The following is a 27,185-nucleotide window of genomic DNA, read 5'->3' as shown; positions in this document are numbered from 1 at the left end:
GAACCTGATGGAGCACCCCCCTTTTGTAAAAGGGAGGAGAGACAGGGGAGCACCTCAGCTGACAGAGTTATGAGGACAAGAAGAAGGAAGAGCAAGTGGGGTGGCTCCACCACTCACTGGATGCATGTCCTCAAGCGTGGTACATAAATTCCATTTTTTCCCCCTCAGAACACTGGGGACAATGTACTTTGCCTTCCCTGGCTCACAGGACTCTTGTGAGGGTTCAACAATGGGATGTGTGGGTAAGCTCGTTGACACTTACTATGCACTTGACAAACAGCAAGAATCAGTATACTGATTCACAACAGCTATTCTAGATCAGATGGTGAACTTTCCAAACCCTAGTCTTCATTCACCAAGTGCTTGCACTGTGTCTAGTGATCAACTCAGCATGTGACCTAGACAGATGTATTGAGTCCCCATTGTCAAACATTCTGAAGCAGAAATATATGCAAGAGAAGTTCCAATCCCTCCAAAGATGCTGCCTCAATCTGAGTAATCTCCAACCCAACATCATTCACTCTCTGCGAGCTCCTGCTGGGAACATGCTCTCTCATTTACCCTGACATTTCACTCAGCACCCCTACCCACCCACCCACATTCCATTCCCAACCCCACACCACAACACCACACTCAAAATACAACAGAAAAAATAGTGGGGGAGGGTTTCCCTGGTGGCACAGTGATTGAGAGCCCGCCTGCCGATGCAGGGGACGCGGGTTTGTGCCCCGGTCCGGGAAGATCCCACATGCCGCGGAGCGGCTGGACCCGTGAGCCATGGCCGCTGAGCCTGCGCGTCCGGAGCCTGTGCTCCGCAACGAGAGAGGCCACAACAGTGAGAGGCCCGTGTACCGCAAGAAAAAAACAAAAATAGTGGGGGGAAGGCACTTTCAAAATCCCCCAAGTTCCCCAAAGCCAGCCACCTGCATTTGCAAGAGATGGCTAGCCCTTCCCCAACCCAGTCTGGCTTTCTCCTGTAAAACCCTAAGCAGAGGGTGAGCAAGGACCATAATCCCTAGGAGGGGGAAAAAAAAAAAACAGAAGAAAAAAGTAATGAAAAAGAAAACTCAACACTTTAGTGGGACAGAAAAGCCCCCAGAAATGTTTTTGTGTACAGGGCTTGGATCCTTTCTGTCCCCCAGTCTGGCTCCTCTCTGTTTTCTAAACATTTCCATTTCCAGGGGGCTTTTCTGTGCTTATTAGGTGTTAGAAGGCTTTGAAAACGTGATAGTATTCAGAAGAAAAGGGAAATCAATGTGCTATTTACCTCCAACTCCACCTCAATCCCTTTACTTCCAGCCAGAACACAACCTTTCCAACTACTCCCCACCTCATGTTTGTAAAGAGAAAGGTGGAACTGATTCAACTGCCCAAATAACCACAAAGTAAAACGAAAAAAGAAAAGAAGGTAAAACGGAACCAAAAGGAACTATGAAAGGAGCATAGTGTCACTCTGGGACACTATGGAACTAATACATATGGTACACCCAGTAAACAATGTTGAACACCACAAAGGCAAGAGGGAAGAGGAGCCGGGAGCACCGGTCGACCTTAGGGATGTAGTCAGGGTGAAAGAGCTTGGAAGAGAACCCTTTACTGAAGGAGCACCCAGGGCTTGGGGGGGAACTGTCATCAGACTCCGAGTTAGTGTTCTTGTCTGGATCAAAGCCCATAACATTACCATAAAGGCTGCAGGTACTGTCAACATTATACTTGAGTTGCTTCTCAAGGTCAAGGCAGCCACTCTCAACTCTGACGTCATCAGGCAAGCTACAAATGTCATGAAGGGTGCTATGGGTCTCATCAAGGGTGTTATGGATCTCCTCAAGGTTGTAGTTTGCTTCTTGCACACACCTCTGGCTGTGGACAAGCAGATGCTTCCTACTGGGGCCATGGTCTTGGCTCTCATCGGAGTTGGAGCTCTCTTCAGGGTCTTCTGGGTCACAGGTCTCAGCACGGCCATGGGCCTCTGCACAGTTGCGGATTTCAGTAGGAATAACACTGTCATCAATATCAATATCATTAATGCAAATGCCATAGCTGGGCACGGCCTGCTCTGAGGTGGATGGCAGGTCACTCAGGCTTTCTGCAGTGGCCAGCCAGGACTGGTCCGAGAGAGAAGACAGTGAGCTGAGGCTTTCTGAGGAGGCCAGAGGTGCCTGCTCTGAGATGGAGGCTAGAGAGCCGAGGCTTTCTGGGCTTGCTAGGCCAGCCCACACCCGTCTGGAGGGAGGAGAGCCATTTTCATCTTCTATGTGCAACTGGTCATCCTTTAAGGAGACAGTGGATAGACTCATGAGGTCGAATGCTGCATGTACAATCACTTTTAGGGAGCATGGGGGGGGGGACTTTCCTCATGAGTACTTGTAACATGACTGATGGGCTCTTCCACTGAGAAAGCCACCTCTTCTTCCTGGGGTCTCTTGTGCGCAAGGTGCCGAGGAACAGAACCGAGAGGCTGTTAGCATGCAAGGGAAGTTCATGGCTCTTGCTGCCCCTCTGGGGCAGCTGCTACCTCTGGAGTGCTGTGTAGTGGACAGAGGCAAGACCTCCTCAGGCAGGTGGGGGTAAGTTCCCTGTAAAGGAGGGACATTAACGTACTGCCAGCAGCAAAATGCTCAGCATGGCTTTCGGAGTCAAAAGAGCAAAGGAAGGAGGGTTAGGTCAGCCTCTCTGGTGTCTCTTCCTTTCAGCTTCCCTGTGTTCCCTTTCCCTCTGGCTCCATTGCCTGCCACTGGAGGCATGCTAAGTAGACTGGATTTGAAGCCCAAAGGTCTTGGGAAATCTATAGCTCTGCCACTTATGACCTTGGACAATGACTCAACCTATAAAGGAGTGATGATAAATTGTTCTACTTCTTTCTTACCTGGAGTGCGTGTGTGTGTGCGTGTGTGTGCGTGTGCGTGTGTGTGCATGTGCGTGTGTGTGTGTGCGTGCATGTGTGCGCATGTGTGTGTTGTATGAGGATTAAAGGAGCTAAGAAATTTGAAAGGGTCAAGTGCTAATCTTAGGTTTAAGAAGTGCTCAAGGAAAGCAGATTGTCAGTCAAAAAGCCAAACCTGCATCGCCTCTTGGTAGCGGTAGCGGGTCATGACTCTTTGGGCTCTTCTGAGTTGCCTCTGAGAGCGCTGAGGTCCTCTTCGGCTGTAGAAAACATAGTTGATGTAGACATATTCTAGCAAGGACAGGAACACAAAGAAGAAGCATACAACCATATAGATGTCAATGGCCTTGATACAGGAAAATTGGGGGAGTTTATTCCGCAGATGTGAGTTGATGGCATTCAGGATGAGCATTGAAGTCAAACCTATAAACAACATAGCACAGGGTTAGTCCCCTCAGGTGGCTGAAGTTCTTGGCAAGCCATCAGACCCACACCCCACTGGAAGGGAGCAAAGGCCATCTCTGAGATTGAGAGGGCCCTCAGCAAAAGGCCTTCAGCTTACCAGGCTTAGGGCCCTGGCTCAATTGCTATCTTTGCTTCTCCTCCCCCATCTTTACACCCAACCTGTACTTCAATAGTTTAGTGATTTCCCATTGCTCTTAGGATCAAGTCAAAAATCTCCAGCCATGGTTTCATAGTGATTTACATGTCCAGCCCCGTTTTGCCCTATGATGGTCCTTTCCCCCTTTGCCTGCTAGTATGTAAGCTTTCCTGTAGTCCATCCCTCAGAAAGTTTTGTGACCCCTAAAATATTACATAAATATAAAGGTTTAGCGTAGTGTGTGCTTCTAAAGAAGGAGGCTGAAAAGTCTGCCCCAAAGATGGTGAAGGAGAAAGCAGACGAGGGTCTGGGATACACAGACATTCTGCAGAGTGGGACCAAATAAATTTGGGAGCTGATCTCTTTAGGCCCCTCCTTAGTACTGCTCAAAAGCCTTTGATGCTCCCCATTGCTTATACATGAAGTTCCAACTGCTTAAAATGGAATTTCATGTTCTTCCCAAGTCAGCCCAAGCTGCCTTTCTGCTACTCTCCCCACTTCCCCAGCTTGTGCTCCAGGCACCCTCCTGGAAGTCCTCAAAACCCAGTTTGAGCAATACTTTCTTGGTGCAGTTTTAGCCGATAAGATCTGGGTCATTACCTGGGTCATTTCCTCCTCTGGACTCTGATAGCATTTGTCTCAGCATTCCATTAGACACTTGCCAGGAGCAGCTCATCTAGAAGCCCTCTGCTGCCTAATTGGGCATTTTGATATGTTGCTTAATCAATGTTTATTGTGTTGCATTTCTGATCTAAATTTGTGACTTGTCCATTCATTTATGTATCCAGCAAATAATGAATTCTGGTACTTTGGACCCAACATACCAAGATCCCAACCCTGATGTTTTTTTCACATCTGTCTCCAATGTTGGTCTCTCTGCTGTGGATTGGCTGGGCACCTGTAGTGTGCCTGTTAGGTCCCATCTTGTTTCCTTGCCTGTGCAGTCACACACTGTTCCTTACTTTCAACTTTTTTCTGAGCAAGACAACCCAAGTTCCTTCCTGGGATGGGAACAGGACCTACCTACTGTCACCCTGGCTGCAGAGGATTCATAGTTCATCCAAAATGATATCCAGGAAACAACAGTGGTGAGGACAGTAGGCCAATAGATCTGCACAAGGTAGCTGGTGACTTCCCTCTTGACCAGGAACCTCACTATCAGGCGCACATAGGAACCTGGCAGGTAGACATACTGGTATTAGGGTGGTAGGGGTGAGGGGATTTTCCGAGTAAAGTACACGATGGTGGGGGGGAAACCAATGGCCAGTTCAGCCTCTAATATTACAGTCTGGGCAGTATGTAGACCTGACCCCATTTGCTGCCTTAAGGCCAGTGACAATGGCATGTGTCAGCAGGCCCATATGGCGTAGCAAGTCTGCTATCTCTTCCTTCCTTCCTCACTTTCTCCATGTCAACTGAAGTTGAAATGGGAAAGACATGAGATATTTCAAAGCTACAACAGATGGAAGGGGAGAGGCTGGCCCTGGAAGGAGGCCTGTGGAGTGTCAAACCTGGCCAACTGCTTCCACACACATTTTCTCATTGGCAGAGGGTAAGCCATTGGGACTTTATGAAGGGGGCTTTGGAAGGTATCCAGAACAAGAAGGGAATAGGAAAGAAGGAAGAAGAGAGTCTAGAGGTCAAAGGCAGAGGTTACCAGGAATTTCCTAGGGTACAAAAGAGACAGGAGATAGGAGAGAAGGAGGGGGTCAGACCCACCTGTGTAGAAAAACACCTCTTTGCTAGTCATCGTCTTTCCTAGGAAACTGAACTGAGGGATGTGCAGCTTCTCAGTACCCTGGATGGCATTCCCATTGCCTTCCCAGTATAATAGGATGTCTTCAACTGTGTAGCCGTCTAGGAGGGGGAAGGAAACAGAGTTAATCTCAGAGAGCAGGCATAGGCAGATTTCACACCAGAGGAGCTTGTGAAAACCAAAGGGTAGTTGGAACCTGCAATATTGGGGTACCTTTGTGTTTTGTGGGTCTGAGCATAAGGAAGGGGGTCACATGGAAAGAGAACTCTCAGTTTGAAGTTTCTTATCCAGGAAGGAAAGCACAGCAAAGAGATATGCTCCTACCCATTAGCTTGTGCACAATTTTCCCATAGCTAGGCACATTTCCCTATGGGACTCTTTATAGCCTAAAGGCCACCTTCTCCCTGATACCATACGTATATATACCCCTCTCTGTCTGTCTTTCTGTCTCTATCTATCTATCTATCTATCTATCTATCTATCTATCTATCTATCTATCTATCATCTATCTACCTGGGAGAGAGAGAAATGGGGGAGGGAGGGAGTAGGGGAGATATGCAGGCCCTCTCACTGTCAAGTTTGCCTTTGGCTTCATCACGGCCCCAATGCTGGGTAGGGAAAAAAGGGGCCTTGGGAGACATACGTACAGCTCTCCACCTCCAGCTTGCAGGTCTGCTTGTCGAGAGGGAATTTTTGCAGATTCATGGAACAAGCTGCTGTGGTGGTGAGCCTGCAAAGGAAAAGCAAAAGGAACAGAAAAGTGAGTCAAGCCCAGGCAAGTAACTGTTCCTGAGAAGACTGAAGGGGTGGGGTGGGGAGAGGCACCCCAAGGACTGACCCACCTAACACCTTCCCACACTGGCCACATTAGAGCTGGGTCCTCCTTCCCTCCCTTTCTTCTCTCCTTCTTTCTCCTCCCCCACCCTGCCCCCGCCCCGCACGCTTCCTTCCCTCCTAGAGGAAAGATGAGTTGCAGTTGTGTAAGGAGGAGAGAGGGAATTTGTATGTGACAGACACCCAAAAGTCTGGTAGGACTTACACAGATGACAACAGATACATGGCATGTCAGGAAGCCTCAGGGTGTCAGAATGGGAAGGGTCCTTGAGGAAACTGAATGCAGAGGCAGAAAGAGGACTTTCTTGCTGAAGGAGCAGCAAAGCTGTCAGGAGGAAACCGCTACACTGAAGCAGCTGAAACACCAGATCTGTTGTGGAGTGCCTGTGTGTGGTGTGCGGGTACCGATGTGGGCAGTGGCCCCGGCCTACCTTTGGCCATGGGAGCTGTTCCGGCAGCAATCCCATCTCTGTGCATTGCTTATGAGGGTACTGGGGCTTAGCAAAATGCCAGTGGGTATAAATGGATAGGAGGGATTAATATATCTGAGGTGAGCTATGGAATGGGGCTTCAAGTTGTCATGTGGTAGGTCCAAGAGAGGAATCTGAGGAGGGATCTTGGAAGACCTGGGGAAGTGGGAGAAGTGAACAATGGGGAAGAGGATAATTAGAAGAGGTCTTTGCAGCCCCAGCTGGGAAGCTCTGGCCCCTTCCTTGTCCTGCCTTTCCCAGTTGCTTATACCACCCTTGTCCCTTTCAACTCTTGAAGTGATTTCCATTTTGTACAGTGGGTAGTGTGTGTGTGTGTGTGTGTGTGTGTGTGTGTGTGTGTGTGTATTTATCTCCTTTCTGTGAATTCTACATGAACATTAATCAGCTGAGGCCCCCTTTGTGACCAGTGACCTGTTCCCTGTAAGCTTTGTTGTTCTCTGACTCCAGTGTCTGGGTCCATGGGAAAGTGGATGGAGAAAGAAGAGGGAAACAAAGGGATTCAGCAAGAGAACCACAGAGAAAGAGCTGTACCCTAGTAGCTCCCTCTTGGAGACATTTTCTGAGCTAAATTTATGTCTCATGCTTGTCTTAAGAGACTTTTTGTAAGAGATGAGGCTGTGCGGAGGGCTTTGGTGACTGTCTGCTATGCTATAAATAGGCCAGTGGGGAGCTCCAGTGTGCACACATTCTGTTTGTACAAAGCCATAGGCAATATACGCACACTGCGCACCCTTGGGGCCCCTGCATGTTGCATATATGATCAATGGCAGAGACCAGTCCCCCTCCTTCACTGCATGGGAGAGAAAAGACACAAATAAATAACAGAATATACATTCAATGCTAAGGCAAAGGGAGAGCTCTTCCAGTTGAGAGTATCAAAGATGATTTCTTGACAAAGAGGGCATTTGAATTAGGGATTGAAGGATAGGAAAGCTTCAGACTCGTGGAAAGAGGAACGGGTCATTCCAGACAGAAGCAACAGCATAAGGCAAGGTGTGGGGACAGGACAGCCAAGGATGGCTGTGGGAAACTCTGAAGGTTCCACTTTGACTACTGAGTGAGGGGGGCAGTGAAAGAGAGATTTGGAAAGCAGTGGGCTCCTCTGTGTGTCCCTTGGAGTGTGTTCATGGGATAATTAATGGGAAGAAGGTAGGCTGTCATGGTGACCCCCAGGTCCCTGGGGGAACTCACCGGATGCCATACCGCACCGTTCCATCTGGCTGAAGCTGAAACACGCGATTTTCTACAGTCACATCATGCACAAAAGCATCCTTGCTATTTAGAAAGTAGCAGTCAGGGACCCAGAACTTCTCAAGCATCTGATAGTCCAGGGTCAGGTTCAGATTGGTCTCATAGTATGCTAAACGTGGATCTTTCCAGGTCTGATGAAAAAACATTGTAATAGTATAGTCCTGAGGAAAGAAAGGTAAATCCTAGTTGTAAGCTTTCTGTCCTCGGTGTTTGTGTGTATGCAGGTGTATGAAATACATCCTAAATATAGATGCGTAACGAAACATATGTAAGAGTGTTCAATGTTACGAATAATAAAATGAGCCCCATAAAATTAAAATTCAGGTTAAGAAATAGAATATTCCCAATAACTATCAATCTTCAACGTGTCTCTTGCAGAACATATTTCCCACACCTCCCAGCAGTAACCATTATCTTAGATTTTAATGATAATAATCCCTTGCTTTTTCTATTTTTTCTCTATGTTTTCTTAAGTTTTATTGTCTATGTATTTCTAAGAAACATATTGCTTAGTTGGACTTATTTAAAATTTTTTTCTAAATGGAATCACACTATGTATTCATAAGTTGCTTCTTTCACTCAACATTATGTTTGTGTGTTTGCTCAGGTCGATGTGTGTAATTAAAATTTGTTCACTTGCATTGCTGGATACTATTCCCTTATATGAATATACTATGTGTATTATTATGTGATGACACCATACACATCAAAATCACAATGAAATAAAAACTATAAAGCAAAAGTTCCAGTTTATACCCCTATAAAGTGCAGATAAGAGCTCCCAATGCTCCTGCCTTACCAACATTGGTACTGTCTGACTTTTGACTTTTTGCTAGTCTGGTGGATATGTAATGGGTTCTCACTGTGGTCTTATTTTGCATTTCACTGATTAATAATAAAGTCAAGCATCTTTTCATAAGTTTATCTGCTACTTGGTTTTCTTCACAAAAGTGAAGTTCTTGTTTAAATTTTCTGATCATTTTTCTATTGCTTTAAAAATATTCTTCTCACTCTCACTCTGTGAGAGTGACATGGACTTATATACACTACCAAACGTAAAATAGATAGCTAGTGGGAAGCAGCCTTATAGCCTAGGGAGATCAGCTCTGTGCTCTGTGACCACCTAGAGGGGTGGGATAGGGAGGGTGGGAGGGAGGGAGACGCAAGAGGGAAGAGATATGGGGATATATGTATATGTATAACTGATTCACTTTGTTATAAAGCAGAAACTAACACACCATTGTAAAGCAGTTATACTCCAATAAAGATGTTAAAAAAATAAAAATATTCTTATTAATTCACAGGAATTATGTGTATTTTCAATACCAGTCCTTTGTGTTGCAAATATTTTAGTCCAATCTGAACTATCCTTTCAAACTTGTCATGCTCAGTTTGCTTTTTTATTTTGCAAAACAGAAGTGCCAGAAGTTTTGGCTAAAGAGAATATTAATATAGTTTAGTTACCAGTATTTATTTTTATAGTTTGTGTTTTCTGTGTCTTTTTTAAAAAGTCCTTACCTATCTCAAAGACACTAAAAGAATATCCTATATTATATTTTAAAACCATCATAAGCCTTTCACTTTAATGTCTGTAATACATCTAGATTTATTTATTTTTAATTTCAGGTGGCTGTAGTTTCCAAAACCTACTGTGCCCTCCATGTGGCCTCTGCTGCAGGTCAGAACAACAGGCTTATGACCCTGCTCCTTGTCTCATGGCTGGAGCTGACACACTTACCATAGTCATTTCTGAGATCTGTTCAATACTGGAGACATAGATAGATACTCCCACTGGCACAGGGGCACCTACAATACAGGAAGACACTATTACATGCAGTGTAGGAAAAAGGGTAAAACATGGACTCAGGAGCCAGACCGCCTGAAGTTTGAACCCCATTTTGGCACTTACTAGCTATGTGACCTTGAATAAGCTACCTAACCTCTCTGAGCTTAGTTTCCTCATGAGTAAAATGGGGATAATGATAGCACTTATCTCATAGTTAATGCAACCCAAGCACTTAGAGTAGGGCCTGGCTCACAATATGCTGAAAAGAAAGAGTCAGGCCAAAATGAAGAAAAAAATAAGGCAATGAAGCACTCTTTTTCTAAACGTTTTCTTGATAAAAAACTTAAGAGAAATGAGCCCCAAAACAAGATTTGTGGTGTGCATGAGCATATTTGTGTGAGTTCATGTGAATGTGTCCATGTGGGAACGAACATGTGTTTTTGTGTGAATGAATGCGTGAGCTGTGTGCATGAGTGTATGTGAGCATGTTCACATACCTGAGTAAATCTGTGCATGTATTCATGTGCAGGTGAATGTGTCAGTGTGCACATGAGTGTATTTCAGCATGTTTGTATGCTTGAGTGTGTTGTGTGGGAGTGAATTATGAGTTAATGTGTTTGTGTGATCATGTATGAGAGAATGTGTGACTGTGTGAGTGTATGTGAGCTTGTTAATGTGCAAGGGAATGTGTGAACATGGGTGTGTTTGTAACCTTGTTTGTATGTGTGTGAGTGAATTTGTGAGTGTTTTCATGTATGTGAGCATGTTTCTGTATAAGTGAATGTGTGAGCACATTTCTGGGTGAATGAATGCGTCAGCATGTGTGTGTATTTGAGTGTATTGTGTGGGAGTGAATATGTAGGTTATTTGCGTGAGGCTGTTCACTTAGTGTATCTGTGAGCATGTCCATGTGTAAGTGAATGCATGATTATGTTTGTGTGTGTAAAGTTGTGTTTGGGAATGTAAGTGAACTTATGGGTGTATGTATGTGTGAGTGAGCAAGTTCATTGTATGAATATATGAATGTATTTGTGTGTGTGACCTTGTTCACATGCAAGTGATAAGTGTGATAAATGATTACACTTCTACACTCACACCCATCACACTTATAACTGTGAGTGTGTAAGTGTGGGTGTATGTAAGCATGTTTATGTGCTTGAGAAAATCTGTGAACTTGTCCATGTGTGTGTGGCTGAATGTGTGTGTTTGAGTGAGTGTGTGATCATGCTGATGTGCAAGTGAACCCATGAGCATATCCATATGTGTTAGCATGTCACTATACAGGTATGAGTGAATGTGTGAGCATGTTCAGGTGCGTGTGTTTCTGAGTTGGCAAATATGTAGACATGTTTGTATATGTGTGCATGTGTGAGTGAACATGTGGGTATCTTCATGTGTGTGAATGACAAAGCATGTGTGAAGTGTGTGTGTCTATGTGTGTGAGTGAATTTGTGTTTGTATATCTGAGGATGTTTGTGTGCAAGTATAAGTGAATGCATGAGCATGTGGATGTATGTGGGTGTGTTTGAATGAATTTGTGAGTGTGTTTGTGTATGTGAGCACGTTTGTGTGAGAATGAATGTATGAACATGTTCATGTGTGTATGCAAATGTGTGAGCATGTGTGTTAGTGTATGTGAGGGTGTATATGTGTGTGAGTGAATTTGTGTGTTCATGTGAGTGAGTACATGGGTGAGGGTGTTTGTGTGTGTTAATATGTAACTGTGATTGAATTTGTGCGTGTACATGTGCATGTGTGCGTGTGTGTGTGTGTGTGTGTGTGTGTCTGTCTGTCTGTCTGTCTGTTTCTGCCTCCTGGCTTTCTTTTTCAGGACTAGGTGTTAGTGCTGCCCATTCAAATGTGATAATGGATGTGCAAATATGTACTAGACTATAAAGTACTGTGGAAAAATACATTTTAGTTGTTTCCTCATTGACTCAAAACTCTTCACCGGGCCTCACAGCTAAGCCATTATTCTATGTGTATTACATCACATAGCTGTTATGGAAACACGTGTGACGCTTCCAATTCAGCCTGCTGGCTTCACTGCAGGCTGGCTGCCTAGAAGCTGAGCTGCAAAGTGCTATTGGGAATCCACGTATGAATGGCAGCTGAGAAGTAAATGGGCCTCTGTGTGAAGGCATAGCATTCACAGCTATTGTGAATGATCGCTATGTAGTGACAGGGGTTTCTAGAAAGGCAGTTTTTTTATTACAGCCTTTCAGGCTCCCCACATGCGTTTAGATGAGGATGGAGGCTGTGTTACGCAGGCAACAAGCCCCAGAAGGGCCAGGCAGTCATCCCCTCAACTACCTCACTCTAGTGTCAAACTTATAATCCTAGACCATTCTGTGTCATTCAGGCAATCCAATCACTTACAGCAGAATCCTGGGGACCTGAACCCTAAAGTGCCAGGGCTCAGCTTTGTCCAAGATTCCCAGTTGAAGAGGCAAGTGGGAACTGAAGTGCAGTCCACATTCCCCTCACCAAGGCATGAGTCTTGGTCCAGGACTGTGGCCTGGAGGAAGGAGACCTGGGATCTTTTTCTAATTTATCCACCTAAATTAGGAGGGAATACCTTATGTGCTAGTAGTGGTCAGAACAAGAGCTTAGCTAAGATATCCCACATCCTTACAAGGATAACAGAGGGGAACAAGATGCTTCCAGGTAAGGTATCTAAATGCTATCTCGGGGATGATGGCCTCTGTCCCATATCCCATCACTGTCCTTCCTGATGGACTCAGGAAGGCAGAAAAAGTGGAAGGGGGTAATTACTTCCCTCCCTCTTGGAAACTTTGCTACCCAACTCTACTTCCTCCCTCGCATCCATCAGAGTACCAGAGGAAGAGGAGGTAAATGAAGGAATGATGAAGATGTCCCATTTATTCCTTCACTCCACACCTATGTCATACCAGGTGATGGGCTAAGCAAAGGCCTTAGGGACCTGCCTTTTGCAGCACGTGCTCAGAAAGAAGCAGCTTTGTTAACTTTCCCTGGTCCCTCCTCCTCCTCTTCATCCTCCTCTTCTCAAGGAAGGAATGTCTCCCATTTGAACCCAATCACAGTTAGGTCATGTCTCTGCATGTGGGGGGCGTGTGTGCCTGCGTGTTAAGCTCTGAAACTCTACTTCACTTCAAACACAGAGGGAAATTTGATTCTGTGTCTAGTGGGAGTCATGGACTACCCCAACTCTAAACCCCCTGGCCCAGCTCTCCAATTGACTGCCTCCCCCCAACCCAATAAAACAGCCCCAGACTTAGAGTCTGTAGTTCCTCCTTCTGTCTAAATGCTAGAAGGTCCTGCATTGTCCTTGCTCTCCCACCTTCATCTACTGTTTGGCCAAACTGGGGACCCAGCTATTCCCATACTCCCCAGGTCTGCATGCCCATAAAGCTTAGGTAACCCAGGAGGTTAGGCATCAGGTGTAAACAAATCCAAGTTAGCTCAAAAAATGTTGGTGAGGTGCCTTGGAGATACCATGGGCCAGCCACACCTGACAATCCCCAGAGGGTGGTCCTTGCCCCTGTTTTGTCCCCATAGCCCCGGATGCCTGCAGAGATGGCAACCTGAAGCAGCGAGGAGAACGTGCTTGATATACTTGAATGGCTGTTGGTTAGCCTTTGCTGAGAAACAGGAAAACAATGAATTGAGAAAATGTAACAGCTACACCCTTGACACCCACTGTTGCTTGGTGCAACTGGTCTAAAACCAGTGTCATGCAATGGAGTGCTGGCTGTGCCCTAACACCTGAATTTCTATAATGAAAGAACTTACCTTCTGCCCTCTCCACTCCAGCCTCCCACTCCCCAGTGCACGCTCACCTTGGATCCAGGGACAGCACGGCCTTCTGCCCTCACACTCGGAGGAAGCAAAGGAGCCAATGGGATACCAGTCAAATGTCCAACCTCCAAACCTTAGGGCATAGGGCGATCAACTTGGTTTTCAAGGGGGCTCCCTAAGCAAATCACAGAGCCCCCCAGTGGTCTAGCACAAAGGCAAGTGCTAACAGCTGTGTGCCCTTTAGGGTGGAGGCTTTGTGTATTCAGAAGACCTCTATTCATAGGTACAAATGTGAATATTAGCATTTATTAACCCTTTAGATTGGGTGTCTAGTTCTACCACCTGCAGGAAGGAGAGTGCTTTCTCTGACTTAGCCGCCCTACTTTTTAGCTCTTTCTCTGTTTCCTCTGAGCCAAAATGTGACTAATGTCTATTTAATGCACCCTTCCTCTTGTCTGTCCTTGGTCTGGGTTTCTTGGGTGTCCCCTCAGCCAGAGAATGCTATTCCTGTTCTGTGGGGTCAGGGAAGGTTGCCTGTTACTTTAAAGCTGTGTGATGGAAGCCAGTCACCCTTTCCAAAGCCAGGGGTAGGGGTAGGTGAGGCTAGGCAGAAATAAGAGGAGAAATTGATGTATTGGCTTCCTGGAGGTTTGTATTTCAGTTTCCTTGTCATTTCTCACCTTTGTGTTTAAGATCTGAGTGCTAGGCTAAGGAGTTTAGATTTTATTTTGCAGTTAAATAAAGCCATCAAAAGTTCCTGAGGTGGTTAGGTGGGATTAATAAAGATCATGCTGACTGCAGTGTGTTGAATAAACTGAACTTGGTAGGAGCTGAAGTCTTGGGGAGGGGGAGCAGAAGCAGAAGTGCCTGGGACCCAGGTGGGTGAAGTAAACTAGGCAGAGAAGTCCATGCCCTTAGTTATAAGCCAGCTGAATGGGGTAAGTGCCCAGGGTGCAAAGAATGTGTTCACAGGTGGAACACGTGTCCTCCCCATAGATGAAGCAGAAAACTCTAGCATGAGAAGCACACCTGTTGTGATTAGTGCTTCTCCAGCCACCCCAGGGAGTGTGCTTCAGGCTCCGTGCCACTGTAAAGGAGTGTGGAGGGGGCAGAGGCCTCTTGCATTAGAAGGCGGAGAAATGGGAGAAATTCCAGGGGCAGAGTGAAAGGCCTGTGGGTTGGGGGCCTGGGAGTGCTCTGCTACAGGTCTCTGCAGGGTCGGGAAGGTGGGGTTTGGAGAGGCACAAGTGTCCGGTCTAGAGGACTGCTCCTGGTCAGCTCACTGGGTGGGGCTGGCTTGTTGTATCTCAGCTCTAGTATCTGGACGTGTCTTACCTCCAAAATTGGGCCTCAGACGGACATCATATTTCGACAGCACCCTGTCCAAAATCTTGTGAACCATAGCTTCATTTGCACAACTTTTGCTGAAAGAGAAGTCATTGGTAAATATTGGTCATCAGTGAATGCCACACTGCTTCTCAGAAAACAAACAACAAAGAGCACCCTAAGCATCAACTTGCCAGGGCCTTCCCTCCTGCACACATGCAGACATATACAGTCATACATGTACACGTCTCTCCCCGCTCCCTTCCATCCCTGCAGTGAGTCAGCCAGAAGCACAGCAGCGACGCAGACTCCTCTTCCCCCCTCCTCCTCCCCAGCTTTAATCCAAAGGGTGGGGCCTCAAGACTGGATTCTTGTTACCAGGCAGAATTGGGGGGATGGGGGGAAACTGTAGGGGAAGTGGAGAGAAGAGGGTGTGGGCAGGTGTGAGCCCTCACATAATGTATTACTTCAGCCCCCTAAGGAGCCCCACTTTACCATCAGCCTGGATGCAGCTTTCCAGGTTGGTGGGAGTCCTCTTTCTGGGGGCACCTGATTGCCCCAGGAAAGGTCATCTTTCACCCTCAGTACTCCCATGAGCTGATCCCACCAGTCTATGTTCTCTAGCTCAGTCACATTTCCCCTACCTAGGCTAAGGCCAGCATTTTGTTGTCACGTCTATGTGAATCTTGTTTTTGTACACCTCTAAGACTTGGCATATTACATATGACACAGAGAGACAGCCTTGCTCATGTAGCAGAGTTTTATGACCCTCATCAATCATCATTTTTGATTCTTGGGGTTCAGGGCTGTCCTCAAAAACACATGTATTCTTGGAGCAGGGATCTCTTTGGCTAAGCATGTGCTTCCAGCCTAGACATGTCTTGGGTGAGCACATGTAAATGGACCCAGCGCAACCCCGCAGAGAGCTGGCCTTTCCAGAAGTCTCTGATGTGCCCACCCAATTCACCTAGTCCTTCATGGGGGGCTCTTTTCCCCAAAAGGGGCTTGTGAATGAGAATAGGCCCTGGGCATCACTATGACTCTTAGGATCTTTGATGCATTGACTATGGAATGTCAGCCTCTGCAAATCTCTCTCGTGTGTGTGTGTGTGTGTGTGTGTGTATGTGTGTGTTCACTAGCGCAGTTTGGTATGTTGGGTTGAGGACATTGCAGAGCTGTCTGCTGGAACCTTGCCCAACTATGCCCCCTTTTCCTAATACATGTTCATTTCTGGTTTGCCATTTTAAAAATTATTCTCAATCATCTTTAAAAAAAATCTCATCATCTTTAATGACAAAATTTCAAAGTGTGCACATGAATGATTCCTGAATTAAAGCAACGCATTTCTGCCTGTTTAGGACCACACACACATTATCCATATGCCAGCACTCAGGATCTGTGGCCACCACAAATACACATTTCCATGTGATCTACATGTAAAGGCTGACTGTTTAACATCTCTTCAGTTATTTGCAGACCCAAACAAACTTGAAATCAAACAGCTAATCTTCAAATGTTTTCACAGGAAGCAAGTACAAAAATGCACCCATCTCAGGCCACAAGGTTATATGCTATACAGCCGCCGATCGCACTGTCTGGGCTACGATGAAGTTGAGTCAATAATTTCTATCTGCAGCATCGGAAAAGGTCCCTCACTGCTCAACACACGCATTCAGGAACACACGCACGCACCTCATGGGATAGAAAAAAAATCCGGACTCAAACAGGTGTCTCTACTGTCTATGTTTTGTGAATTTCTCATCACCCTGTACCCCCTTCCCCCAATCCTACAGGTGCCAAAGGACGTGACTGGGAAAAGCTACTAGGGGCCTTGGTCCCCGGGGGATGGATGGCAGACCTTGGGGTGAGAGCATCTTTCCCCCCCACCCCCTGGGGCTGCAGTTTGGGCACACGCGGGGCTCTGTCAGGTCAGGCGCCGCAGTAACAGGTGGGCTGAAGCACAGGGCCCCCCGCGGCCCCCACTCCCATCCCACCAACCTCCAGGGACCTATAGGCAGGGCCCGCACGCCAGGGCTCGGCGAGCCCGGGTCCAAGTCTTCCCCAGCCCGCTCCGTCCAAGAGGTCCGAGGCTGCCTATCCTCTCCTGTCACCGCCATGCCCAGGCTGGCGGCTCCCGCTTACCAGTTGAAGAGGTCCAGGACGACATCGGGCACGGTGGAGGAGAGCTCGAAGAAGTGGAACTTCGGGGTGGGACTGAGGTCGTTGCCCTCCGCGAGCCAGGTTCTGATGAGCAGCAGAAGCACAGCGGCTCGCAGCATCCCACGGACGCCCATGGCTACGGCACTCCGGGGGTCGGAGGGCGCGAGAGACTGCCGTCAGCCGCCGGGGAAAGGGACAGGGTGTGGGCAGTGCGGGGAGAGAGGGAGCTGGGGGGTCGCTAGGAGTCGCCTCTAAGGAGACAGTAGCGAGAGTATGGGGAGCAGGGAGCGCGGGGTTCGGACCGGAGCCCAGAACCCAGGGGGAGCAGTCCTCCAGTACCTCTGCCCGACGCAGCGCCCTCAGGACGCGCCCAGCAGGTGCGAGGTGCGCTCCGTCTGCGGCCGCTCCAGGCTGCGACTGGGCACCCAGCCTGGAGCCCGGCTGGCTCCGCCCACTCCGACGGTAGCACTGGCAGAAGCAATCCGGCAGGTGCCAGGAGCCGCACAAAAAGGCGCGCGCTCTTGCCTCCGCCCGCAGCCAGCGCACCGCCCGCTCCCCGCCCCTTCAGACCTCTGCAGTCGTCCCCCTGCTAGCAACAGACACAGACAGGGGCGGGGCCGGCCCGGGGGAGGGGGAGGGGAATCGGCTGCAGGGGGGCTGGGCATGCATCCGCACCTAGGGCACCCGGTGGGTCCTGCTCTTTCTCTCTGCAAAAATGCAAAATGTGCGTTTCTTTTGGAAGACCGTGTGCCCAGGAGTTTGTTTTTTGTGGTGAGGGAGTGAGGTAATTAGACTGCCCTGGCTGAATCTACATTCTGATAGAGCTGGACACATTTGGGTCCCCAGGACAAAGCTCAGGGAACTGGAAGGGTTCACCAACTGGGATCACGCTGAGATGTGACTGTCCCATAGCCAGGGCTGACACCGTGGAAGGGGAAGAAGGCAAAGACCAGTGTTTCAGATATTCAAGGGAGTTAGTCCCTGGAGAGCAGGCAACTCTAATGCTCCTGCATTTTGGGCCCATCCTGTGGAAAAGCCTGGAATTTTAACTATTCTTTCCACTACCTCAAACACTCTCCTATGAAACAAAAGGATCTCAGAGGATAGGGAAATTCCTTCACCCAATCCCCTCTGTCCTTCCCTTCTCAGATCCTTGACAAATGAAGTTCAGAAAGACGTCCTTCAGAGCACATGGGCCAAATGGGCAATCGATAAATAGATCTCAGTCACGTTCACCAATGCTGAACTTCCTAAGGCATGCCGCTGAGAAGGGTTTCAATGAAAATGAATTTTAGGTTCACTCTTGGTTAGCTAAAACATTTACACAGAGATATAGCCCTCTTCTCCTTTCTCTCAGTATTTGGTGAAGTGAGTTGGGACTACTTGTGCTCAGAAAACCTCCAGTTGCCTGGTTGGTTGAGTGTTTCCCACACTTAAGTGTTTAACTCTTTATCCCCACTTTCTTAACCATCTTAGAACCAAACTTTAAAAAAATGTGTCTCATAGTCCCCTGCCTTTTTGAACGAGCAGAACACCCTTGCACCTTCCTTTCCCTTTGCCCCACTATTGCAGCAAATGGTCTCCTTCTCACATGAGTGTAGAAATAAAAGAAGATGGTGGAACCTGCATGTCACTGGCTATTACATACAGGAATGGATCAATAAAACTCATCCCTACTGCTATTAATTCTGCCCCCATTGTCTCTGGTCATCCAGGCATCCTTGTAGAGACAATCCTTGCTTGATAAAAGTGGGAATGGCTATTCCAGGTCATTTTGTCCAACCATCTGGATTGTAATATGGAGAAACTGAGGCCCAGAGAAGGAAAAGGGGTTGGCCTGAGGTCACATAACAGTAGAGGCCCAAACTAGAATCCTATTTCCAGGTTTGACTACTTCCAAAACATTATGTTTTCTGTTTTGTTTTGTTTTGTTTTGTTTTAGTGTGATTCAGTGTCCACTGGAAATTCAGGCAACCGCCAGCAGATGGGAGTAAATTTATTTGGATGAGGATGTTCCCAGTATCCTGGAATCAAATTCCACAGGCAATTGGTCCCTCATTTGTCAGGGGAAAACAAGCCTGAAGCTTGAAGTTTTATTCCTAGGTGCCCTTGTGACTATGAAGATTGCCAAAAAGTTGATGATGAAGAATTCACTTCCAGGCCTTACATCCCAGAGGGTCCTCCCCGACTTCTGCTCTCCCTAGAGGTAATGCTTTGTTGAAATTTCTAACTCACAAGACAAATAGCCCACAAAACAACAAGAAATACAAAAATGCCACTATAATTTGCATCAATACTTGTTGAACTTTGGTCTAGTTAATTTATTAGAATATCCATAAATATCCAGATTGAATGGGCTTACACCTATGGGATCATGATGTAGGAGAAAGAGCATTGACCTGGAAGTTAGCCCATCTGTGTTCTGGATCCAAGTCTGCCACACGGCAGTAAATGTTCCAGTTTGGCTGGAGTGTAGGTTATGTTTGGAGTAAGACAAGAGGTAAGAGAGGTAAGAGGCAAGAGATTAGGCAGAACCTGGCCTAGTGAGCACCCACACTCAGTGTAAAATAAATAAATGGAGCAAGAGAGTTTTGGACCTAATTGTCCAAACAAAGGAATTTGATTTTTATTTTAGAGTCAACTGTATGCTTTTGAAAGGATTGTGCAAGGGAATGACTCAATCAGAACGGTGCCTTGGAAGAATGCCTGGTTACCTTGTGAAGGAGAAACTGGAAGGAAGAGAAACTGAGGACGATGACAGTAGTTAGGAGAGTATTGTTTACTTCTGCTTCTTAAAAAGCTAAAAATAATGAGTCTAATCTATAGATTCAATGAAATCCCTATCAAACTTCCAATGGCATTTTTCACAGAAATACAAAAAAAGAATCCTAAGATTCATACAGAATGATAAAATACCCTGAATAGCTAAAGTAATACCAAGAAAGAAGAACAAAGCTGGAGACATAACAATTCCTGATTTTAAACTTTATTGCAAAGCTATAGTAATCAGTACAGCATGGTACTGGCATAAAAATAGACACATAGAACAATGGAATAGAATTGAGATCCCAGAAGAAAGCCCATGCCTATATGGTCAACTAATGTTTGACAAAGGAGCCAAAAAGACTCAATGGGGAAATAAGAGTCTCTTCAATAAATGGTGTTGGAAAAATTGGATTAACCACATGCAGAAAAATTAAATCGGACCCCATCTTATTCTACTCACAAAAATTAACCTGAAATGGATTAAGGACTTAAATGTAAGACCTTAAACTGTAAAACTACTAGAAGGAAACATAGGGGAAAAGCTCTTTGACATTGGTCTTGGCAACTGTTTTTTTGATATGACATCAAAATTATAAGCAACAAAGGCAAAAATCAACAAGTGGGACTATATCAAACTAAAAAGCTTCTGCATAGCAAAAGAAACATCCAACAAAATCCAAAGGAAGCCTATGGAATGGGAGAAAAAATTTACAAACCACACATCTGATAAGGGGTTAATATCCAAAATATATAAGGAACTCATATAATTCAATAGCAAAAAAACAAACAATCTGACCAAAAATGTGTAGAGGAACTGAATATTTTCCCAAAGAAGACATACAAATGGCCAACAAGCACATGAAAAGATGCTCAGCATCACTAATCATCAGTGACATGCAAATCAAAACCACAGTGAAATATCACCTCACACCTGTTAGAATGGCCATCTTCAAAAAGACAAGAGGCAACAAGTGTTGACAAGGATGTGGCGAAAAGGGAATCCTTCTCCACTGTTGGTGGGAGTGTACATTGGTGCAGCCACTATGGAAAATAGCATGGAGGTTCCTCAAAAAATTAAAAACAGAACTACAATATGATCCAGCAATCTCACTTCTGGGTATATATATGAAGGAAATTAAATCAGGATCTTAAAGAGATATCTGTACTTCAACATTCACTGAAGCATTGTTCACAATAGCCAAGATATGGAAACAGCCTAAGTGTTCACTGATGGATTGATGAAGAAGATGTGGTACATATACATAATGGAATATTATTCAACCATAAAAATGAATGCAACCCTGTCATTTGCGATGAAATGGATGGAGCTTGAGGGTATTACTCTAAGTGAAATAAGTCAGACAGAGAAAGACAAATATTGTATGTTCTCACTTATATGTGGACTCTAAAAAACCCAAACTCAAACAGAGTAGAATGGTGGTTGCCATAGGCTGAGGGTGGGGAGAAATAGGGAGATATTGGTTAAAAGGTACAAACTTCCAGCTATAAATTGAATAACTTATGGGGATCTAATGTACAGCATAGTGACTATAATTAATTATAAGGTATTATAAACTTGGAGAGTAGATCTTGAAAGTTACCACCCTTCCCCCCCAAAAAAGTAATTTTGTGAGGGGGCTGGAGATGTTAACTAACTTCATTGTGGTAATCATTTCACAATATAAACATGTGTCAAATCCTCATGTAACTTACATATGTCAATAATATCTCGAAAAAAAAAACCACCCCAAAATAGTGAGGCTAAAATCTAGAAGAAGAAAATAACCCAGAGAAGGAAGTCTGGCACTAGAAGTCATTTTGCCCTGAAGGCATTTGATGAATCATAAGAGAGTTGTGAAATTGAGCTCTGGTTGTGGTGCCCTCTTGAGAAAAGGGGACAAGTGGGAAATTTGATAAGACTTCCTGCCACTTTAAACTGAGACTGAGTAGCTACCCTTTCAGGATAATGGTGAACCAGTAGCAACCAGCCTTTGCATGGACTTGTAGCCTAGATACCCATCACCTTGATGGTCCCAAGAATCTGAAGCCTTGAATTTGGATTAAAGTAGTGTTGGACAGGTAGTTTCCCCAGGCATTTGTCAGAAGCAAATTAAAATACTTTCTATAGGCAGGTGCTGTCATCCTAGGCCTGAAATCATTCTTACAAATAATTTTTCAATAATATGTCAGCACATAGAAGAAACTAGGCATACAAAGAAAAATATGTAATGTGAGTTACAGCCAGCAGAAAAGAATAGATGGCAAAAACAAATTCACAGACATTTCAGACATCAGAATTATGAGACATAGACTATAATAACTAATTTATCATATTTCAAAAAATAAAATATAAGCTTGGAAATATTTTCAGGTAACAGAAAATGTCATATGGACGATTTAAAAAAGGATCAAATAGAACTAGAGCTAAAAAATATAATAATGAAAACTGAGAATTTAATGGATGAATGGGTTTAACAGAAGGCAAAATGCAACTGAAGAGCGAGTTATTGAATTGGAAGATAGGTCACAATATACTGTCCACAATTCTGCCTGGAGAAACAAATTATGTGGAAAAAAGAAAAAGGCGGATAAGAGACATAAGGAATAGAGTGAGAAGATCTAACATACATTTACTTGATGTCCCAGAAAGAGAGGAGAGAGAAATGGGGAAGAAGATGGCTGAAAATTTGAATCCACAGTTTTAAGAAGCCTGGTGAATCCTACATAGAATAAATAAAAATAATTCTACTCCTAGAGACATCATAGTGAAAGTGCATAAAATCAGAGACAAAGTAAACTATGCTAATGGTTCAAGTTAAAGATGAGGTCCTAATCAAAGGCACTAGTAAGAGAGATTGAAACAAGAGGATGGGCATTAGGCCCTGGCTTGCAAAATGCATTTTACTAAAATTTTCCATGAAAAACAATTTAATAAAAATGTTATCCATTTTATTCCCAATTAACAAAATATACTTGTTAAAAATTGGATTATTTAGAGCAACCTGACAGGTAGGAGCTTCACATTTGTCATGTTTGAAAGGCCATCTTCCTATAAGTATGTATTTCTTGTCTCATGGGCCATGAAAGAGGCAAGCATGCTCCATGGGTCTGAAATGCTGGTTGCAGCTGATTTCTAAGGCTGGAGAAATGTGCTTATATAAGGCTTTCTAAGAGTAAGCAGAATAAAAGTGAATCTTTGTAGAAAGGCTTCCTTTTGCTTACCCTCCCCCAAACTTTCACTCTGTTTCTAAGGAAAAGTATATAAAATAAATAATTCTGTGCTTCCCAGGATGTCTTATTACATTCCTCAGGCCTGACCATGTGCCCTCACTCACTGGTCTGCATAAGGCTGGACTGCAGTTGAATTTCTGTAGGGGTTTATATTTGGAACAAACAGAGCTAAAAATGCAATAGACTGTATTTTGAGACAGTGAAGTCCTGACTTGTCACTAGAGCTGTTCATATAAAGCCTGTCAGGGATGGTCAAATAGGAGCATCAGAGTTTCTATGGTCTGCCGCACCTCTGAAATTCCCTGACAACAACCTAAGCTGAAAACATCTGTCTATGATGTCTTCTAAGAGGAATTTCAAGTATTTTTGCATAAACTCCTTTATGTATTTCTTCTATTTGAGGGACAGACAAATATTCTTATATACCCTCTTGACCTTCCTCCCTAGAAAACCATTTCTCCAAGAGAAAATTTTGTGAGAGCAAGAAAGCTTTCTCTATTGGTTCACGCCAAGCCAATCAGAAAGTGGTCCAACAGTGAAGACATAAACCAACATTCACTCGTGGCATGCAATATGTCAACACCAATTCTGATCAAATATTAAGAGAGAAGTTGCTAGAATTTTGATTCTGAGTTTGCAGGGCTTCTCTTCACTTTTGCTGGGAATTCACAATTTGCATAGGTCACAGCTTTCCCCCCAAAGTCTGCAGAAACTTGACTTTTGATATATAGCATGTTCAAGCAGTATTTTACTCCCTTTGCATAGAAGAGAAGGAATAGGGAGAATGATCCACTAACTCTAAGGGTTTTTCCCCCCCGGAACTGGTTGTAGCTAAGAAGGATTTGACTACAAATCTGAAGATTTAGATTGGAGTGCTGTCACCAGCTACCTAGGCATGTGTCATTGCCTCTGAAACTTAGTTCTCTCATCTGAACTATGGGGTGATAATAATGCATACTTGTTCATGGAACAATATAGTCAGAGGGAAATCCCTGTCCATCCCAACTTCCTAACTCTGGGGCTTCACCTCCCTTAATCCCTCAGCCCCATCAGGTTTCTCATAATCTCCTTCTCAAAAGACTGCGGTCATTACCACTAGTAGCCACCAGGGGTCCTCAGTTCTCTTGGTCTAATTGTGGGCTGACTCTATATTTATCTAATTGTTTCCCCGAATCCAGGGAAGCCAGGCTGACATTTACGAAAAAAAAACCCTTCAGCTCGGCGAAAAAGAGGGGTGGTAAGCACAGGGAGCAAAGGTCCTTCTGAGAGAGGAGGTTTTAGTGCACAAATGGATGAACCTCTACTTCTACACTGGGGTCCTAGCTGCCACTAGCTACCCAGTACCTCAGGAGGGCTGCTGATGTCTGGCCTTGGGCACCTTTGCTCTTGTTCCCAGGGAGTGAGAAGCGGGGATCCTGTACAAATGGTAAATAGGAAGCTCCTGGAGTTGTGTGGCTATATGAGGTGCTCTTGGTAAGAAGGGCTCCTTTCTTAAATATGACTCCCAGAGCACAAATTTCTCAAAACAGCCCCTTTCTCCATGATCTCTCAGCAGAGTCTGTAGAGCTCACCAAGTATTTCAAGTGCTTCCCACACCCCCAGCCCCTTTCAGTTAGCTGGGGCTGTGTGACTAGTTCTAGACAATGAAATGCAAACTTTAGTGGCACATACCATTTCCCAGATGAGGCATTTAAAAGCCAGTGTATAATCCATAAGCTCTCTCTTCCTTTGCCCTGGTGATGCTGAAAGCCAGGTGTTGAAATAGTGACATCGAAGATGGAGGGAACCTAGACTCTGAGTCCTCAGGTGGAAGAGAGAGCTGGTAACTTGCAGCTGATCTTGTGTGAGTTGGAAATCAAGTTTTGTTATGCTAAGCTGCTAAAAGTTGGAGATGCTTATTATTTCAGCAAAGCCTAGCCTATCTTGATGAATATACTCTTTTTCCCACACTCCTCCCAGTGCCTGTACTATTATTATAAAGGCCCATGGACAATTCTCTCAGCATGTTTTATAGGTAGCTTGAATCCAAAGTGTTCCAAGATTATCCTAATTCCCAGCAAATATGGTCATTTTGGGGTATTCTCAATCCCTGTGAATTAATATTCAGTTGTTACCTGATTGTGACCTAGAAGTCATCTATTCCATGTCCTTCTATCTCTCCACTCCCATGTTCATTCATTCATTCATCAGCTATTTATTGAGTACCTATTATGTGCCAAGTACTTTTCTGGGAACTGGGACATAATAGTAGGAAAAATAAAAACCTGTCAAAAATCCCTGCCACCATGGAAATTACATTCTAGGAGGGGGAGAGAACCCTTGGTGAGTGGGATGGTGGTGGTTGGAGGATGAGGATGTTATTTTAAATAAGGTAGTGTTTGAATAAAAAAGACTGGAAAGAGGAGAGAATGCAAGCCATGCAGACATCTGGGGAAAGAGGATCCCAGGAGAGAGGATGGCAAATGGAAAGGCATGAAGGTAGAAGTATGCTTTGTGTATTCAAAGAGCAGCAAGGAGGCCAATGAGGCTGGAAGAGAATGAGTGAGGGGTACAGGAATAGGAGATGAGGTCCAAATGGAAACAGGGAGGCAAGATCATGTAGGGCCTTGTAAACCCTTGTAAGAAATTTGACTTTTACATGGAGTGAGCTAGAAAGCCAATGGTAGATTTTGGATATAAGAGTAACACGATCATACTAATGTTTTAGAGGGATCCCTCCAACCACTCTGTGGGGGACAAGGGCAGAAGCAGGGAGGCCAGTTTCGAAGCTACTGCAATAATGCAGGTGGCAGATGATGGGCTCAGACCAGGGTAGTAACAGTGGAAGTGGTGAGAAGTGGTCAGATTTTGGATATCCTTTCAAGGTAGAATCAAAAGGATTCACTGACTAACTGGATATGAAAGAAAGAGAGTGTCAAAAAAGACTCCAAGAGTTTGAGCCTGACCAGTGGGGATAATGGGCTTACCATTTACAGAGCTATGTAAGACTCTGGGAAGAAGTTGAGGTATGTGGGAAGCCAAGGATTTGGTTTTGAACATTAGAATTTGCTTTGACTATTAGGTGCCTCAGTAATAATGTTGAGTAGGAATTTAAATATATAATATCCCCCCTCTCTGCCCAATGAATTCTTACTCATCTTTCAAGACTAAGCCCAGCTGTTATGAAGCTTTTTCCAACTGGCCAGGCAGAGATAGTGACTCTTTCCTTCATGCTCCAAGGGTGCCTTCAACCGTCCCCTAGAACAGCATTTCCCTCCTATATTGTCATCATTGCCTCTCATCTCTCTTCCATGATGGACTGGGAGCTCCTGTAGTCTCGGTACTGTTTCTGATTCATCATGTGGCTGTCTAGAACTCAGTCTAGAGTCTCCTTTATAGTGAGAACTCAAGAGATGTCTGTTGAAAGAAGCATCCCAGAAATAAACAGAGGAGAAAATTTCTCCAAAGTCGGAGCTCATGCAGGATGAGGGCTTGGAAGTGGCTATCATATTTATTGGTTAGAAATGCTCAAAGATGATACCTGAGAGAGAAGAAGCCTAAGTACCGCATGTTGGGGAACAGGCTTTGCTCTGTGGCCTTGTTTGGCTTTCTTATTTTTTTCCTTTTTTTTTAACATCTTTATTGGAGTATAATTGTTTTACAATGGTGTGTTAGTTTCTGCTTTATAACAAAGTGAATCAGCTATACATATACATATATCCCCATTGTTTGGCTTTCATTTTGATGAAAGGGACCCAGAAGATTTCTTTCTCTAACTGTACCTCAAAGAGGTACAGTCCTCTTTCCAAGAAGGGATGCTATAATTCTGTCAGTGGGGGGTATTTAGAGGCAGACAGATTTTGGCTTAGACTTAGCTCTAATGGAGGGAGCATCAGAGTCAGACAGATTTAGGGACTTGAATCCCAGTTCTGCCACTCACCATCTGTATGACTTTGGACCAGTCACACTATCTGATCCTCAGGTTTTTCATCTATAAAATTTGAGGGTTAAGTGGGGATTAAGTGAGATCAAGATGGTAAAGCACCTAGGGTAATTATTGACACAGTAATTGTTATGGAAGAGTGGATAAAAGAGACACACTATTCAGGGCAATCAAAAGATGGAATGAGCTCCCTATCGCTGGAGATGTTCAAGGACAGACTACATGACTGCTTCTTGAAAATATTATGGAGAGAATACTAATGGTTGGACCCAGCTGAAAAAAATTGAGGTCTTTTCCATTTTTGAGTTTTATAATTCTAAAAATCCCCCAAAATAGAAATGGAGACACAAAAGTATGTACTGAGACCACTCTGCTAATGTAGAGTGCTTATGTCCAG

General features: G+C 44.9%; 1 protein-coding gene across 1 annotated transcript; it reads right to left on the bottom strand.

Annotated features, from left to right (window-relative positions):
- Positions 1-1,469: 1,469 nt before the first annotated feature.
- On the bottom strand, positions 1,470-17,003 carry GABRQ (gamma-aminobutyric acid type A receptor subunit theta; the record flags this gene model as incomplete). Its single annotated transcript, XM_079910847.1, is given in 10 exon segments — positions 1,470-2,344; positions 2,347-2,437; positions 3,060-3,307; positions 4,509-4,661; positions 5,205-5,342; positions 5,889-5,971; positions 7,758-7,978; positions 9,556-9,623; positions 14,719-14,807; positions 16,852-17,003. Coding segments are annotated over 10 exon segments (2,118 nt in total).
- Between the last annotated feature and the right edge of the window lie 10,182 nt (positions 17,004-27,185).

This window comes from Stenella coeruleoalba (assembly GCF_951394435.1).
Source record: "Stenella coeruleoalba genome assembly, chromosome: X".
NCBI lineage: Eukaryota > Metazoa > Chordata > Mammalia > Artiodactyla > Delphinidae > Stenella > Stenella coeruleoalba.
Note: the sequence above shows the minus strand (reverse complement) of the source record. Positions and strands in the feature narration are given on the sequence as shown.